Raw genomic sequence first — 17761 nt, 5'->3', positions numbered from 1 at the left:
AACAATAGCATCAAAAAGAATAAAATACTTAGACATAGATGTATCAAAAGAAGTGCAAAACTTAGAGCATGAAAACCACGAAACATTGTTGGAAGAAACTGATCCGCCATGGCGTGGATGTGGTTTGTCTCTGCCAAAACTCATGTTGAAATTTAATTGCCGGCCGGGCGCGGTGGCTCAAGCCTGTAATCCCAGCACTTTGGGAGGCCGAGGCGGGAGGATCATGAGGTCAGGAGATCAAGACCAGCCTGACCAACATGGTGAAATTCCGTCTCTACTAAAAATAAAAAAAACTAGCCAGGCGTGGTGGCGGGCGCCTGTCGTCCCAGCTACTCAGGAGGCTGAGGCAGGAGAATGGCGTGAACCCGGAAGGCAGAGCTTGCAGAGCTGAGATCTGGCCACTGCACTCCAGCCTGGGAGACAGAGCAAGACTCCGTCTCAAAAAAAAAAAAAAAAAGAAATTTAATTGCAATGTAATGATGGCAGAACCTTTAAGAAGTGGAGTCTAATGGGAGGTGTTTGGATCATGGGGGGTCCACTCTCACAGGCTCCTGGGTGCCATTCTTGTGGTAGTGAGTGATTCTAGCTCTTGTGAGACCGGATTTGTTCTCACAGGCATTTATGAAAATGTCTGTTTGTATATTGTTGAGGACTTTTGCAAATATTTGGCTTGCTAGAGTTTTGTTGAGGACTTTTGCATCCACACTCACAAGAAACATCTCATGAGAGTGTGAGAGTGGGTTGTTATAAAGCCAGGACAGCCCTCAGTTTTTGCCTCTTCACACGTGCTCGCTTCCTCTTTGACCTTCTGCCATGTTTTCATGCAGCAGGCACTAGAAGCCGAGCAGATGCCAGTGCTGTGCTTCTCCAACTTCCCAGCCTGCAGAACTGTGAGCTAAATAAACCTCTTTCCTTTATAAATTATTCTTTCTCAAGTATTCCGGTATAGCAGCATGAAGCAAACAAAGACAATATATAAATAAACAGAAAAACATCCCATATCTGTGGATCAGGAGCCTTAAATTTGTGAAGATGGTAGTACTATTCAAACTGATCTACAGAGGGAAACCCAGGGACTTAGAAATTTACTGGTTTGTAACAACAAACATTTATAATCTCAGTTTCCATGGGCCGGGAATCCAGGCACAGCGTAGCTGGGTTTCAGTGGCTCAAGTTTTCTCACGAGTTGTAGTCATGTTGAGACTTGGCTGGAGCTAACGGATCTGTTCGCTCACATGGTTGTTCGCAGGCTGCGGTGTTTCGGAGGCTGTTGGACTGAAGGCCTCTCAGTTCTTTGCCACGCCACATGGGCTTCTCCATAAGTCGACTCACAACATGGCAGCTTACTTCCCCTGGCACAAGTGATCCAAGAGCAAGACCACCCAAACTGGAAGCCACAGTCATTTCTTTTGAGACAGGTTCTGTCTCTGTCACCCAGGTTGGAGTGTGGTGGCCCAATCATGGCTCACTGCAGCCTCAAACTTCCAGGTTCAAGCTATCCTCCCACCTCAGTCCCCCGAGTAGCTGGAACTGCAGGTACATGCCACCACACCCGGATAATCTTTTTATTTTTTGTAGAGTCAGGATCTTCCTATGTTGTCCAAGTCGGTCTTGAATTCCTGGGCTCAAGCAATCCTCCCGCCTTGGCCTCCTAAAGTGCTGGGATTACAGGTGTAATCCCATGGGGGATCTTGGAGGCAGTCCACCACAGCGCCCGTTATTCTCTTGCTTCACAGCACTGATCACAATGTGTACATATACTGACATGGATTTTTTTTTTTTGGTATCAGCATCTCCCTATTAAACTCTAAGCTCCATGGTGGCAGAGGCAATATCTGTTTTGTTCATCATTTTGTGCCTAAATTAGAGCACAGGGCCTGAGTCTACAGGCACTTACCAAATATTAGTTGTGTCAGTTAGTTGGGAATAATTAATGTCTTTTACTTTTATTTATTTATTTATTTATTGTTTTGTTGTTTTGCGGTTTTGTTTTGTTTTGTTTTGTTTTGTTTTTGAGATAAGATCTCAAAAAAAAAAAAGTTGAGATCTGTCATTGAGACTGGAGAGCAGTGGTGCCATCATGGCTTACTGCTGCCTCAGCCTCTTGGGCTCAAGTCATCTTCCCAGCTTAGCCTCCCACATAGCTGGGACTACAGGTGCACACCACTATGGCCAGCTAGTTTCTGTTGTTATTGTATTTTTTGTAGAGACGGGTTTTGCCATGTTTTCTAGGCTGGTTTCAAACTCCTGGGCTCAAGCAATTCACCTGCCTTAGCCTCCCAAAGTGCTGGCATTGCAGGCATGAGCCACTGTGCCTGGCAATCTTTTCCTTTTAGACAGCCTCTTCCTGTTTGTTATTTAGGTTGACAGTTGAACAAATGGATTTATAAATATTTATTTTTGAGCCAGGCATGGTGGCTCACGCCTGTAATCCCAGCACTTTGGGAGGCTGAGGCGGGTGGATCACCTGAGGTCAGGAGTTCGAGACCAGCCTCAACATGGAGAAACCCCGTCTTTACTAAAAATACAAAATTAGCCGGGCGTGATGGTGCATGCCTGTAATCCCAGCTGCTCGGGAGGCTGAGGCAGGAGAATTGCTTGAACCTGGGAGGCGGAGGTTGCAGTGAGCCAAGATCGTGCCATTGCACTCCAGCCTGGGTAAGAAGAGCGAAACTCTGTCTCAAAAATATATATATATTTATTTATTTTTGAATAAACATAGAAAATGTCAGCTGGGTGCAGTGGCTCACTGCTGTAATCCCAGCACTTGGGGCGGCCGAGACAGGTGAATCATCTGAGGTCAGGAGTTTAAGACCAGCCTAGCCAACATGGCGACACCCTGTCTCTACTAAAAATACAAAAAAAAAAAAAAATTATCCAAGTGTAGTGGCGCACGCCTGTAATCCCAGCTACTCTGGAGGCTGAGACACGAGAATTGCTTGAATCTGGGAGGCAGAGGTTGCAGTGAGCCAAGATCATGACACTGTACCCCAGCCTGGGCTAGAGTGAGACTGTGTCTCAAAAAAAAAAAAAAAGAAAAGAAAAGAAACTGTCTAATAGCATAGGTGAGCAGTGGAGTGGTTCTGTTTGAGGAGTGGGCATGGGATGAGAGAGGATAAAACCTTTCTACCCTCCTCTTATCCCTCTGCATTGTTGGAATCTTTAACAATGAGCAAATGTCATTTTCAAAACCAAGGTTTTAATAAAACAGATGATCCATAAATTATAAATAAAAATAGAAGACAGTGGCCGGGCGCGGTGGCTCAAGCCTGTAATCCCAGCACTTTGGGAGGCTGAGACGGGTGGATCACGAGGTCAGGAGATCGAGACCATCCTGGATAACACGGTGAAACCCCGTCTCTACTAAGAAATACAAAAAACTAGCCGGGCGAGGTGGCGGGCGCCTGTAGTCCCAGCTACTCGGGAGGCTGAGGCCGGAGAATGGCGTGAACCCAGGAGGCGGAGCTTGCAGTGAGCTGAGATCCGGCCACTGCACTCCAGCCTGGGCGACAGAGCGAGACTCCGTCTCAAAAAAAAAAAAAAAAAATAGAAGACAAATGACAAACTGGAAAAAATTTACACCAAAGCGTATTTTCTGTAATCTACACGGAGCCCTTGTAAATCAATAAAATAGAGATAAACCCACCGACAGAAAAATGGCCAAGAACCAGAAACTGACAATTCCCTAAAGAAAAAATACAAATGGCCAATAAGCAAATGGTAAATGTTGACCTGCAGGAGTAATCAAAGAAACCCAAGAAAAAAACAAGAGGAAGGAGGAAGAAGGAAAGAGGAAGGGGGATGGGAGTGGGAGGAGGAGAAGGAGAAAGAAGATACAGAGAAAGAGAAGTATGAGGATGAGAAAGAGGAGGAGGAGGCCGGGGGGTGCGGTGGTTCAAGCCTGTAATCTCAGCACTTTGGGAGGCTGAGGCAAGCGTATCACTTGAAGTCAGGATTTCGAGACTGGCCTGGCCAACATGGTGAAACTCTGCCTCTACTAAAAATACGAAAATTAGCCAGGCTTGGTGGTGCAAACCTGTAGTCCCAGCTACTGGGGAGGCTGAGGCGGGAGAATCACTTGAACCTGGGAGGCAGAGATTGCAGTGAGCCAAGATCATGCCATTGCACTCCAGCTTGGGCGACAGAGTGAGACTCAAAAAAAAAAAAAAAAGAAAGAAAGAAAGAAAGAAAGAAGAAGAGGAGGAGAGAGGAGAGGAGAAGGAAAAGAAGAAGAAAGAAGAAGAAGAAGGAGGAGGAGGAGAAGAAGGAAGAAGGAAACAGAAGAAACAATTGTTCACCTACCAAATTGGCAAGAAGGAAAATGAATGAGAAAGCTGAGTGTGGGTGGCATGGATCACCAGGCACCAGCTGCACGGGTAGCGCGGGAATCTAAGCTCCTGAGTCCACTCTCTGGGGTGGCATTGGCAACAGGTTCAAAGCCCTTTGCCCTCGCTGCTTCCCTTCTAGAAATTTGAGATGAATGGAATCATTGGCCAGTGTGTCTTTTACAGCACGAGACGCCCTGAAAACATGCACATTACAGAATCTATTAAATGCAACTAAATACTATGTAGGTGGTTAAAAATTATATTGCACATGTATATTTGTTGATGTGTAAAAATATTCACCTGGTTTGGCCGGGCGCGGGGGCTCACGCCTGTAATCCCAGCAGTGTGGGAGGCTGCGGCGGCGAATCACAAGGTCAGGAGTTTGAGACCAGCCTGGCCAAGATAGTGAAACCCCCGTCTCTACTAAAAATACAAAAATTAGCCAAGTGTGGTGGCAGGCACCTGTAGTCCCAGCTACTTGGGAGGCTGAGGTAGGAGAATCGTTTGAACCCAGGAGGCAGAGGTTGCAGTGAGCTGAGATCACACCACTGCACTCCAGCCTGGGCAACACACACACACACACACACAAAAAATGCTCACCCAGTATTACTAAGTGAAAAAAACTTATAAATAATGCCAACAATCCCATTTATGTAAGAAAAAAATATTTTTTGCCTATAGAGAAAAGACTATCAAAATTTGCAATAAAATATTAAATTGATCATCACCAGTGTTGAGATTATGGGAAATTTTATCTCTTTGCTTATCTGTAGTTTGAATTTTTTTCTGCAATAAATATGTAGCACTCACATAATAAAAAAGGAAAATACAGGGTTTTTTTTTGTTTTTTTTTTTTTTTAACGTTCTATTGTGAGAGTTGGCATTTTCAAGTTTTGTTTTTAAATTTGTCACAAGGTCTGGCTTTCTGGGCTCCAGGCTGGAATATGTGGCGGGTTTCCTGCTCGGGAATTGTGTTTTTCCAGGTTGCCTGAGAGGCACTGGGAGTTTGGAACAAACAGGAGCTGCCCATTTCTCACGGAGCCCTGACCCGAGGCAGCCCACTGGGCCTGGGCCACCGCACGGCCCTACAGGCCGAGGCCCCTGGCCAGGCCTCACGCCCACCCCACACTGAGCAGAGCACCCAGGCCTGTGTATTACACTCTACCCGTATCTGTAGGAGCACTGCCATTTGAGCCTTGTTGTTCTTGCCATTTGCACTCGTCCCCTGTAAGTTTTCTTCTCCCTGTGTCTCACTCCAAGGAGCAGGCCTGTGACTGAGGCCCGGCCAGTCCGAGCCGTCCCCTCCCTCGCTGCAGTGATTGCCCGTGGGTGGACACGCGACCCAAGTCAGTCCAGCAAGGCACAGTCCCTGGAATTTTCTCTCCTGGGGTTGCTGGGAAAAGAGAGCCTCAGCCTTCCCCAGTGCCTGTGGAGAGCCAGGCTAAAAAGAGAGTCCACTGATACTTGTCCCCTGCCACAGCCAAGCCAAGGCCAGCTACCCTGGGCTGTTCATTCCCATAAGCCAAGAGTTTCCCGTTTTCGGCCAACTACTCTGAGCTGTATTTTTGTCCCTTACAACCGAAAGCAGCCTGACCGATTCCGTGAGCTAGGAACCAGGCGCAGCTGGAGTCCAGAGATCCAGGGGACGACGGGGCAGGCCACTTTTAACCTTGCAGAGTCCTCAGCCCTGTAAGCCTCAGGTGTGCTCCTTGTGACTCACCTTGCCTGTGATCTTGCCTGTGATCTTGCCTGTGACCTTGTCTGTGATCTGCCTGTGATCTTGCCTGTGACCCTGCCTGTGACCCTGCCTGTGACCTTGCCTGTGACCTTGCCTGTGATCTGCCTATGATCTGCCTGTGACCTTGTCTGTGATCTGCCTGTGACTTTGTCTGTGATCTGCCTGTGACTTTGCCTGTGACCTTGCCTGTGACCTTGCCTGTGACCTTGTCTGTGATCTGCCTGTGATTTTGTCTGTGATCTGCCTGTGACTTTGCCTGTGACTTTGCCTGTGACCTTGCCTGTGACCTTGCCTGTGACCTTGCCTGTGATCTGCCTGTGACTTTGTCTGTGATCTGCCTGTGACTTTGCCTATGACTTTGCCTGTGACCTTGCCTGTGACCTTGCCTGTGACCTTGCCTGTGATCTGCCTGTGACTTTGTCTGTGATCTGCCTGTGACTTTGCCTGTGACCTTGCCTGTGACCTTGTCTGTGATCTGCCTGTGACCTTGCCTGTGATCTGGTTGTGATCTGCCTGTGATCTGCCTGTGACCTTGCCTGTGATCTGGTTGTGATCTGCCTGTGATCTGCCTGTGACTTTGCCTGTGACCTTGCCTGTGACCCTGCCTGTGATCTGCCTGTGACCTTGCCTGTGATCTGCCTGTGACTTTGCCTGTGACCTTGCCTGTGACCCTGCCTGTGATCTGCCTGTGACCTTGCCTGTGACCTTGCCTGTGACCCTGCCTGTGATCTGCCTGTGACCTTGCCTGTGATCTGCCTGTGACCTTGCCTGTGATCTGCCTGTGACCTTGCCTGTGACCTTGCCTGTGACCCTGCCTGTGATCTGCCTGTGACCTTGCCTGTGACCTTGCCTGTGACCCTGCCTGTGATCTGCCTGTGACCTTGCCTGTGATCTGCCTGTGACCTTGCCTGTGATCTGCCTGTGACCTTGCCTGTGACCTTGCCTGTGACCCTGCCTGTGATCTGCCTGTGACCTTGTCTGTGATCTGCCTGTGATCTGCCTGTGACCTTGCCTGTGACCCTGCCTGTGATCTGCCTGTGACCTTGCCTGTGATCTGCCTGTCATCTGCCTGTCATCTGCCTGTGACCTTGTCTGTGATCTGCCTGTGACCTTGCCTGTGACCTTGCCTGTGACCCTGCCTGTGATCTGCCTGTGACCTTGCCTGTGATCTGGTTGTGATCTGTCTGTGATCTGCCTGTGACCTTGCCTGTGACCTTGCCTGTGACCCTGCCTGTGATCTGCCTGTGACCTTGCCTGTGATCTGCCTGTCATCTGCCTGTCATCTGCCTGTGACCTTGTCTGTGATCTGCCTGTGACCTTGCCTGTGACCTTGTCTGTGATCTGCCTGTGATCTGCCTGTGACCCTGCCTGTGATCTGCGTGTGATCTGCCTGTGATCTGCCTGTGACCTTGTCTGTGATCTGCCTGTGACCTTGCCTGTGACCTTGTCTGTGATCTGCCTGTGATCTGCCTGTGACCCTGCCTGTGATCTGCGTGTGATCTGCCTGTGACCTTGTGTGTGATCTGCCTGTGATCTGCCTGTGATCTGGTTGTGATCTGCCTGTGATCTGCCTGTGACCTTGCCTGTGACCCTGCCTGTGATCTGCCTGTGACTTTGCCTGTGACCTTGCCTGTGACCCTGCCTGTGACCTTGTCTGTGATCTGCCTGTGACCTTGCCTGTGACCTTGCCTGTGACCTTGTCTGTGACCTTGCCTGTGACCTTGTCTGTGATCTGCCTGTGACCTTGCCTGTGACCTCGTCTGTGATCTTGCCTGTGACCTTGTCTGTGATCTTGCCTGTGACCTTGTCTGTGATCTGCCTGTGACCTTGCCTGTGGTCTCCCTACCTGGCCCGCCCAGCAAGCCAGCCCTCTGGGTCCTTCTATCCACAGAATCTCTGACAATTTTGGGAACTCTCCCACACAAGCCCCGTCCCTGGCAGAATACCAGTTGAACTTACATTCCCCAGAGTGCTTGGCTTCAGATCCCAAACTTCCTAACGTCCCCCACTGTAGCCTATATTTTGTGTAAATTTTGCATTCTCAACCATTATGCTTTAACATGTGAAGAATGTTTTCTCAGCCTGATGTGGTGGCACACGCCTGTAGTCCCACCTATTCAGGAGGCTGAGGCAGGAGGATTGCTTGATGCCAGTGGTTCGAAGTTGTGGTGAGCCATGATCATATCTGTAAATAGCCACTGCACCCCAGCCTGGGCAACATAGCAAGACCCTGGTCTCAAAAAAATAAAGTTTTATCCAAGAAACCTTTAAATAGCATACACCATTTATCCTGTGACTTTTGGAAACCAGCCCTGCAAGGATTTTTCCCTGTCCTGTGGGTTGTCGGCTCACTCTCTTCATAGTGTTCTTTGATGAATACAAGTTTTTAATGTTGATGAAGGCCAGTTTATATTTTCTTCTGTTGCTCATGCTTTCAGTGTTATTTCTAAAAAACTAGGTTATTAAGATTTACCACCATGTTTTCTCTTTCTTCTTCTTCCTTTTTTTTTTTTTTTTTTTTTTGAAACAGAGTCTCTCTCTGTCACCCAGGCTGGAGTGCAGTTGCACAATCTTGGCTCACTGCAACCTTCACTTCCCAGGTTCAAGTGATTCTCCTGCCTCAGCCACCCAAGTAGCTGGGACTATGGGTGTGCACCACCATGCCCAGCTGATTTTTTTTGTATTTTTTTTGGTAGAGATGGGTTTTCACCATGTTGGCCATATTGGTCTCAAACTCCTAGCATCAAGTGGTCTGCCCACCTTGGCATCCCAAAGTGCTGGGATTACAGGCGTGAGCCACTGTATCTGGGCCCCCATGTTTTCTTCTAAGAGTTGGATAGTGTTAACTCTTTGATCCATTTTTAGTTGATTTTTGTATATGGTGTGAGGTAAGAATCCAACTTGGTTTTTTTTGTTTTTTTTTTTTTGAGACAGAGTCTCACTCTGTCACCCAGGCTGGAGTGCAGTGGCACGATCTCGGCTCACTGCAACCTATGCCTCCCGGGTTCACGACATTCTCCTGCCTCAGCCTCCTGAGTAGCTAGGACCACAGGTGCCCACCACCACGCCGGGCTAATTTTTTTTATATTTTTAGTAGAGATGGGGTTTCACCGTGTTAGCCAGTATGGTCTCTATCTCTTGACCTCATGATACGCCTGCCTCAGCCTCCCAAAGTGCTGGGATTACAGGTGTAAGCCGCTACACCCGGCCTTTTTTTTTTTTTTTTTTGAGACAGAGTCTCGCTCTGTCGCCCAGGCTGGAGTGCAGTGGCCAGATCTCAGCTCACTACAAACTCCACCTCCTGGGTTCAAGTGATTCTCCTGCCTCAGTCTCCCAAGTAGCTGGGATTACAGGTGCATGCCACCACTCCTGGCTGATTTTTGTATTTTTGGTAGAGATGAGGTTTCACCATGTTGACCACGCTGGTCTCGAACTCCTGACCTCAAGTGATCCATCTGCCTTGGCCTCCCAAAGTGCTGGGATTACAGGCCTGAGCCACTGCATCTGGCCAAAGTCCAAATTGTTCTTTTGTGTGCGGATATTCAGTTGTTTGAACCCAACAGACCCCCGAGGTAGGCATCTCCCAGGTCCCCTGAGAACCTTGGGGAGAGGACATGCTCACACCATTCTGGAAGGGACAGATCCACTAAACACCAGACCCAGTTCATGGATGGTTTGTATCTAGGAGGGTGGGGAGGGGCTGACCGGGAGAAAGGGGTATCATGGGCAGAGGCTGGGCAGAAAGATGAAGAAACAGGAGAAGAAACTGGGGGAGGTGGGAGAGAACTGCAAACGTGGGGACCAGGGTAGGCAGGCTGGCTGGGAGGGGAGGGGCCCGCCACTGGCCGAAGGGGAAGGGCCAGCTCCACGAAGACCCTTGAGGCTGGGTTTGGGGTGAGGCTGAGACAGGAGCCAGGAGAAAGCCTGGAGCCCCTCATCACCCCTATCTTGGATAGTCCTGGGGGACACTGTCCCTCAGAGGGCCATGGGGCTTATGGCTAATGGTTCTCAGCCCCTGGCCCCATGCCTCACCTCAAAACAAAAAAAAAGTTAGCATTTCCAGGCAACATAGTGTAGGCGTCAAGTTCATGAATTCAGGAATCCAACTCTCAATCAGTGTTCAAGTCCTGGATCTATTGCAAACAAGTGTGTGCTCTTGGGCAATTTGCTTCGCCTCTCTGAGCCTCTGAGCCCCCAGAGAGTCAAAGAAGGAAAACCTCAGAGGGGGACAAAGTGGGTTCAGTCATGCAACACACTGAGACTGGAGCTATTTTTAGCACATGCTGCATGCCAGGTGTCGGGGAGCAGCGCATGCCTGGGAAAATCTGAGAGCAGGTGCCCGAGATGCTGAGTGACACCTATTTTCTCACTCTTTCCAAGTTGGATTGTTCCCAGTAGGGGTGTATCCCTTTGGGAGTAGAGAACCCAGTGACTTGCTGTTTTAACCCAGGTCTGCTCCTGGCCCAGGACAGGAGACCGAGGGTAAAGGCCACACTATTGGTTTGACCTGAGCACGGTCAGGCCGTGCTTGGCCCAGAGCCGGCTCTGGCAGGAAACGTTTGCTGCCGGAGTCCCAGACCCTTTGTGTCTGGGGCTGCTGGGGCAGGGGTTGCGGGGCAGCCTCTTTGGGAAGAGCTGAGGCGGGCCCTTCAAGGTTGTGGGCTTTTAGAATCGCGTGCAGGATGCGACCCATTTCATAGCCCTATTTCTCGGAGGGAAAGTGACTTGCTCAGGGTTTCACACGTTCTGAGGATGGAACCCCAGGCCAGCCTGACTCTCTGCACCCCCTTGCAGAAAGCTGAAGTCTTGATCCAGGAGGGGCCAAGGGAGTCTGAGATGCCTGGTGTCAGTGTCTGCCCGGCTGGAAAGTCACATCCGCTGTTTGGCCATAGGCGTGGGCTCTGCGGCGCCTCCTTGGGGGGAAGCTGGCATTGTGCTCTCGATGGCCGGTTATGGAAAAATCACAGAATGCCGAGTAAACAGAGAACCGGGGGCTGCCACCATGGGAACCGCTGGGTGGAGGTGGCACCGGAGGCGGGGATAGGGAGGCCGTGGCTTGACCCCAGCTCACCTGGGAGCCAAGAATTTGCCAACACAGAGCTAGGGGGCCCAAGGGGGCTCTGAAGGGGTCTGAAGCCCAGGGAATTCCCCGAAGTCACCCGGCAAGTCAGGGCCTGGGCCAAGGGCTGCACCCAGGCCCGCCAGCTGTAGACCCTGTGCTCCCTGCTCTCCCAGTCAGACAGGCTGTTAGAGAAACAACAAGAATTTCTTTCTGAACTATCATTTTGGGGAGGCTTTGGGGACAGTCCTCATCCCTCACCTTCCAGATTCTGACCTTGACTGAGGTGCAAAGCAAGGAGCCATCAATATCCAGGTGAAGGTAGAGGTAGTTCCAAATTTTGCTCTGTGCCATTTAGTGAAACCCCTTCATAGTCCCCAGGAAGGTGTTCACCCTGGAAGACGTTGGCACACAGTGCATGAGTTCATGGAAGGAATGAGCACATGGAAGGGATGAGCGCATGGGAGAGATGAACACATGGAAGGGATGAGCGCATGGGAGAGATGAACACATGGAAGGGATGAGCGCATGGAAGGGATGAGCACATGGGGGGATGAGCACATGGGGGGATGAGCACGTGGGAGGGATGAGCGCAAGGGAGGGGTGAGCGCACGGGGGGGATGAGCACTTGGGAGGGGTGAGCGCACGGGGGGATGAGCGCACGGAAGAGATGAGCGCACGGAAGGGATGAGCACATGGAAGAGATGAGCACATGGAAGGGATGAGCACATGGCAGGGATGAGTGCATGGGAGGGATGAGTGTATGGGAGGGATGAGCACATGGAAGGGATGAGCACATGGGAGGGATGAGCGCATGGAAGGGATGAGCCCATGGGAGGTGTTAGCACTTGGGAGGGATGAGTGCATGGGAGGGATGAGCGCTTGGGAGGGATGAGCACATGGGGGGGATGAGCACGTAGAAGGGATGAGTGCATGGGAGGGATGAGCACATGGGTGGGATGAGCGCATGGGAGGGATGACTGCATGGGAGGGATGAGCGCACGGGAGGGATGAGGGCATGGAAGGGATGAGCCCATGGGAGGTGTTAGCACTTGGGAGGGATGAGCGCATGGGAGGGATGAGCACACGGGAGGGATGAGTGTATGGGAGGGATGAGCGCATGGGAGGGATGAGCGCATGGGAGGGATGAGCGCATGGGAGGGATGAGCACATGGAAGGGATGAGCGCATGGGAGGAATGAGTGTATGGGAGAGATGAGTGTATAGGAGGGATGAGTGCATGGGTGGGATGAGCACATGGCAGGGATGAGCACATGGAAGGGATGAGCACATGGAAGGGATGAGCGCATGGGAGGGATGAGCGTATGGGAGGGATGAGTGTATGGGAGGGATGAGCGCATGGGTGGGATGAGCACATGGAAGGGATGAGCACATGGGAGGGATGAGCGCATGGAAGGGATGAGCCCATGGGAGGTGTTAGCACTTGGGAGGGATGAGTGCATGGGAGGGATGAGCGCATGGGAGGGATGAGCGCAAGGGAGGGATGAGCACATGGGGGGATGAGCGCGTAGAAGGGATGAGTGCATGGGAGGGATGAGCACATGGGTGGGATGAGCACATGGGAGGGATGACCGCATGGGAGGGATGAGCACACGGGAGGGATGAGTGTATGGGAGGGATGAGTGCACGGGAGAGATGAGCACACGGGAGGGATGAGCGCATGGAAGGAATGAGCGCCTGGGAGGGATGAGCGCATGGGAGGGATGAGCACATGGAAGGGATGAGCACATGGGAGGTGTTAGCACATGGGAGGCATCAGAATCAGAGAAGATTCAGGAGATACAGCTTATGACACACAGCCAGTACTCTCTTACCAAGGACCTGTGATGAAGGACACCTTTATTTAAATGGGTGATGATTCACTTTGAGAATAGAAGTGTAAACAGAGTGGCTGGGCATGGTGGCTCATGCCTGTAATCCCAGCACTTTGGGAAGCCAAGGTGGGTGGATCACCTGAGGTCAGGAGTTCGAGACCAGCCTGGCCAACATGGCAAAATCCCATCTCTACTAAAAATACAAAAAATTAGCCAGGCGTTGTGGCACAAGCCTGAAATCCCAGCTACTTGGGGGTGCTGAGGCAGGAGAATCTCTTGAACCCAGGAGGTAGAGGTGGCAGTGAGCCAAGATCGCACCACTCCACTCCAGCCTGGGCGGCAGAGCGAGACTCCATCTCAAATAAATAAATAAATAAGTATGGATTGGCTCATGATGCTTTCCCGAGTGAGAGGTAGCCACATCTCTTTGGAAGTGGTTGGACCCAGGGACCATCTCAGGGCTTGGGGATGAGGTCAGTTTGCTTACAGGAAGCTGCTACTTCCTGTTTCTAAGAATACAGATCAAATGGCATTTCCCTTAAGAATCTCCCAGCCACCCAGGAGGGACTTGTCTGCTGAGGCCACGGGCCCTCTCCCAGCCCCTTCGTCGTCCAAGAGTCTGAGTCTCTGGGCTGCTGTGCACTCAGTGCACACCCTGGGCCCTAAGCCGCCTCCCACAGCCACCACAGCTGTGGATGCTACTTGGCGCTTGGGGTTGGCCTGGGACCAGGTACTCAGTGGCTCCTTCGCTCTCTCTGGAGCTCACTGCAGCTCATACAGAGCCGGGCTCCACTTGGTACCCCTAGAAGGAGTTCCCTGACCCAGCATGTTCCCTGCCAGCAGCGGTCGCCATCCGTGCTCCTGCCTGCTCAGCACCCCTTCTTCCAACGTCTGCATCTTGACTGTCTTTTGGGGAGCCCTCCTCCCTCGACCTCGTGCACTGGCTTCAGACCACATGACTCCTTGTAACCAACTCAAGCATTGCAGGGATTGCTCTAGAAATGGGCACAGAACCCAGATCCTGTGAGAGCCCATTAGGAGACTCAAATCAAAGGCTTTGTTTGTTTGTTTGTTTGTTTGTTTGTTTTTGAGACAGAGTTTCACTCTTAAGGCTGGAGTGCAATGGCGTGATCTCGGCTCACTGCAACCTTCACCTCCCCAGTTCAAGCAATCCTCCTGCCTCAGCCTCCCAAGGTGCTGGGATTACAGGCATGCACCGCCATGCCCAGCTAATTTTGTATTTATAGTAGAGACGGGGTTTCACCATGTTGGCCAGGCTGGTCTTGAACTCCTGACCTCAGCTGATCCACCCGCCTCAGCCTCCCAAAGTGCAGGGATTACAGGCATGAGCCACTGTGCCTGGCCTCAAATCAAACGCTTTCAATTAAACCATTGGCAAAGAGAATATCCTGGGGAGGCCACTCAAGTGGGATGTTGGGTGTGGCTGCTGGCAGCCATGTTACCATCATGAGGAGAGAAAAGCTCCTGAAAACTGAGCTACCACAGACGAAACAGATTTCAGCTCACTGCAGCCTCAACCTCCCGGGTTCCAGTGATCCTTCCACCCCAGCCTCCCGAGTAGCTGGGACTACAGACATGCACCACCATGCCTGGCTAATTTTTGTCTTTTTTGTAGAGATGGGGTCTTGCTATGTTGCCCAAGCTGGTCGCGAACTCCTGGGCTCAAGCAATCCTCCTGCCTCAGCCTCCCAAAGTGCTAGGATTACAGGCAGGAACCACTGCACCCAGCTGAGAGGCGAATTCTTAAAGATGTCACTTGTGAGCCCTTGATCCTGCCATTCCTGAAGCCATCCATCCCCTGGACTTTTCAGTGGAATAAGCTGATGATTTTCCCCTTGTGCTTCAGCCCATTTGAATCAGACTTCTGCCCCTTGCAGTGGGAAGAAGACCTGACTCATCCACCACATCAAGCTCAGCCTCTGCTGCACCTGAAGGAGCTTCTTTTTCTCTGGCAGATCCCAGGAGTGTGGCCGGCTTCCCGCTGGCCTCCCATAGGCCTTCGGTAAACACAAAGGGCCGAGGGTGAACTAGGAGAGCTGCTGGTGGCCTGTGGACGAAGGCTGGGTGGAGGCGTGCAGGCTGGAAGCAGGGGAGGGACTGTGGCCCCAGAGGTTCTGGTGGTCCCAGCAGCCCATGAGGAGGCCAGAGGTGCAGCGCAGGGGGGTTTCTGAGGCCCTGAAGTGAGTGAACTCAAAGGGCGGGTGAGACCTTCCTTGTCCAGCCCCAGCTGTATTAATAGGGTCACCGAGGCCAGAGAGGGCAAGGACTGGCCAGGGTTATGCAGCTGGAAACGCAGGCTGTGTCTACTCGGGAGTCTGTGTGTGCAGCCGTCACGGCTGGAGCAGCTCCCTGATTCTCTGGGGAAGGTTTCCTCTGGGCAGAAGGTTCCCCATAAAACAATGTGAGCCCCCACAGGCCTCTGGAACCGGAGGGAGAGAGCCTCACAGGCCAGCTGGTGCCACCAGTACATCCCCAGCACCCCCCACCATGCAAGAGAGGAAGCTGAGGTCCAGAGAGGAGATGGGGTTTGCCGGAATTTGCACAGAGGGTTGGGGCCCCCGATGCACACTGGAATGGTTCCACTGGCTTCCAGGCCAGTCTTGTGCCAGCCAGGGAGAGACCCACTCCCCAGGCCTGGGGCAGGAGGGCAGACAGCTGGGAGGTGAGGGTGAGCTGGCTAGAAGGAGCGTCCAGGGCCACTTCCGTGTCTGTCTGATCATAGCGTGTCTGTCCCGGCACTGGGTGGGGGTCTGAACATCCTAGAGCAGGTGCTCCTCATTCTCTTGGAACAGGAGATGCCTCAGAAAAGAAGACAGCCCAAAGATAGGCAGGAATTGCCAAAGGCAGACAGGGGTGGGGCGAGCCCAGAGCCCGTGGCCCCTGGCTGGTCTGAGTGAGCCCTTCAGAGGGCCTGGCCCCACGTCCCCAGCAGTGTGGTTGAGGATGGGGGAGGTCCTCATTTAGGGGAAGCCAATGTAAGGATTCCACTGTTGATTCGCAGAGACTGACGGGGGGACTGAGTGTCTGCTTAGGGCCAAGGCACCCCTGTCCCTGATTAGGGCCACAGCTAAGGCCAGGGACAGTCTCCAGTAGCCGGCAGGAGCTCCCCAACCACCCACCTCCTGCCCAAGACAGGGCATGTTCTTGAGCAGCCACACCCCAGCCCTGCAGCCTGCAAGGGGCTCCCGGGCCAGGGGGCAGACGGAGCCTTTCTCTCCCAAGTGGAGGGGGCAGCACAGGATGTTCCCAGGCAGGGGTGTCTGCCTCTGGGGCTTCTTTGGTTTCCACGATGACTGGCCTAGCTTCAGTGAGGAGGCGGCAGCAGCACCCAGCAGCTTTCTCCCTGATGTCCAGGCCGTGTCCAGCTGGCCGGGGCTGCCTGGGTATGTGCTTCCTCGTGCCATGCCCCGGGCTGGACGGCAGGGCTATGGTGTCCACCCTTGGCCTCTGGTCAGCGCCTTGCTATTCAACCCTGGGACTGGAGTTCAGGGCTCTGTAATGTGTCTTTTTTTTTAACAGAGTCTCGCTCTGTCGCCCAGGCTGGAGTGCAGTGGCGCGATCTCAACTCACTGCAACCTCTGTCTCCCAGGTTCAAACAGTTCTCCTGCCTCAGCCTCCTGAGTAGCTGGGACCACAGGTGCACGCTGCCATACCTGGTTACTTTGTTTTGTATTTTAGTAGAGACAGGGTTTCACTACGTTGCCCAGGCTGGTCTTAAATTCCTGAGCTCAGGCAATCCGTCCGCCTCCACCTCCCAAAGTGCTGTGATGTGTCTTTGCTGAGATCCGGGCTGGGCCCTGGGTCGGAGGGAAAGCTCCAGAGCAGACCAGGCCTGGGATCAGGGCTGGGGAAACTGCTCCAACACCATCTGGGCAGCAGACATTGGCTTTGTTGACCGGGGTTGGGGAGTGAAGCGGGGAAGAGGCAGGAAGGAGGGAGGGGCAGAGAATTTGTGTATTGTCTCAGGTTAGAAGGACCAGCTCAGCCAGGTGCGGTGGCTCACGTCTGTAATCCCAGCACTTTGGGAGGCTGAGGTGGGTGGATCACTAGGGGTCAGGAGTTTGAGACCAGCCTGGCCAACACGGTGAAACCCCGTCTCTACTAAAAATACAAAAATTAGCTGGGCGAGGTGGTGGGTGCCTGTAGTCCCAGCTACTCGGGAGGCTGAGGCAGGAGAATGGCATGAACCTGGGGGGCAGAGCTTGCAGTGAGCCGAGATTACACCACTATACTCCAGCCTGGGCGACAGAGCAAGACTCTGTCTCGAAAAGAAAAGGAATTCAAGAAGGACCAGCTCGAAGGGTGTTGAGCATGTTACGTGGGGCCAGACTGATTTCCAGTAAGACAAGGCCATGTTTTAATGAGAGTGGCCAAGAGATGACTTGTCTTTTTTCCTCCCAGCCCTACAGTTCTGGATTTTATTATATCCATTTACCTTCTGTTAGTTTAATAGGCATCTAAGGGCACCCCCAGCTATATACATTTACATTTCTGGTTTTGTTTCTTTGTTTTTGTTTTCATTTTTTTTGAGATAGGGTCTCACTCTGTGGCCCAGGCTGGTGCTATCATAGCTCACTACAGCCTCGAGCTCCCCAGGCTCAGGTGATCCTCTCGCCTCGGCCTCCTGAGTAGCTGAGATTACAGGTAGATGCTAACACATCGAGTTAATTTTTGTTTTGTTTTTGTGTTTTTGTTTTTGTAGAGATGGGGTCTCACTGTGTGACCCAGGCTGGTCTTGAACTGCTGCATTCATGTGATCCACCCACCTCAGCCTCCCAAAG

General features: G+C 52.0%; 1 protein-coding gene across 1 annotated transcript; it reads right to left on the bottom strand.

Annotated features, from left to right (window-relative positions):
- Positions 1-5162: 5162 nt before the first annotated feature.
- LOC144335248 (uncharacterized) lies at positions 5163-7568 on the bottom strand. The gene is made up of 3 exons (XM_077970065.1): positions 7430-7568; positions 6993-7293; positions 5163-6888 (listed from the first exon to the last, which is right to left on the bottom strand). Exons 2-3 carry the CDS (start codon positions 7129-7131, stop codon positions 5993-5995), a joined length of 1035 nt encoding a protein of 344 aa, XP_077826191.1. The 5' UTR covers positions 7132-7293; positions 7430-7568; the 3' UTR covers positions 5163-5992.
- Positions 7569-17761: the final 10193 nt, after the last annotated feature.

Source organism: Macaca mulatta, chromosome 16 (genome assembly GCF_049350105.2).
Source record: "Macaca mulatta isolate MMU2019108-1 chromosome 16, T2T-MMU8v2.0, whole genome shotgun sequence".
Lineage (NCBI taxonomy): Eukaryota > Metazoa > Chordata > Mammalia > Primates > Cercopithecidae > Macaca > Macaca mulatta.
The sequence above is the reverse complement of the archived record's forward strand: the minus strand, read 5'-3'. Positions and strand labels throughout refer to the sequence as shown.

Bases quoted from the DNA above. Each gene is read 5' to 3' on its own strand.
- LOC144335248 (XM_077970065.1), bottom strand. From the start codon at position 7,131: ATGACAGGCAGATCACAGGCAAGGTCACAGGCAGATCACAGGCAGGGT. The intron at 6,889-6,992 runs GTCACAGGCAGA...GGTCACAGGCAG, and splicing joins CAGGCAAGGTCACAGGCAAG to ATCACAGGCAGGGTCACAGG.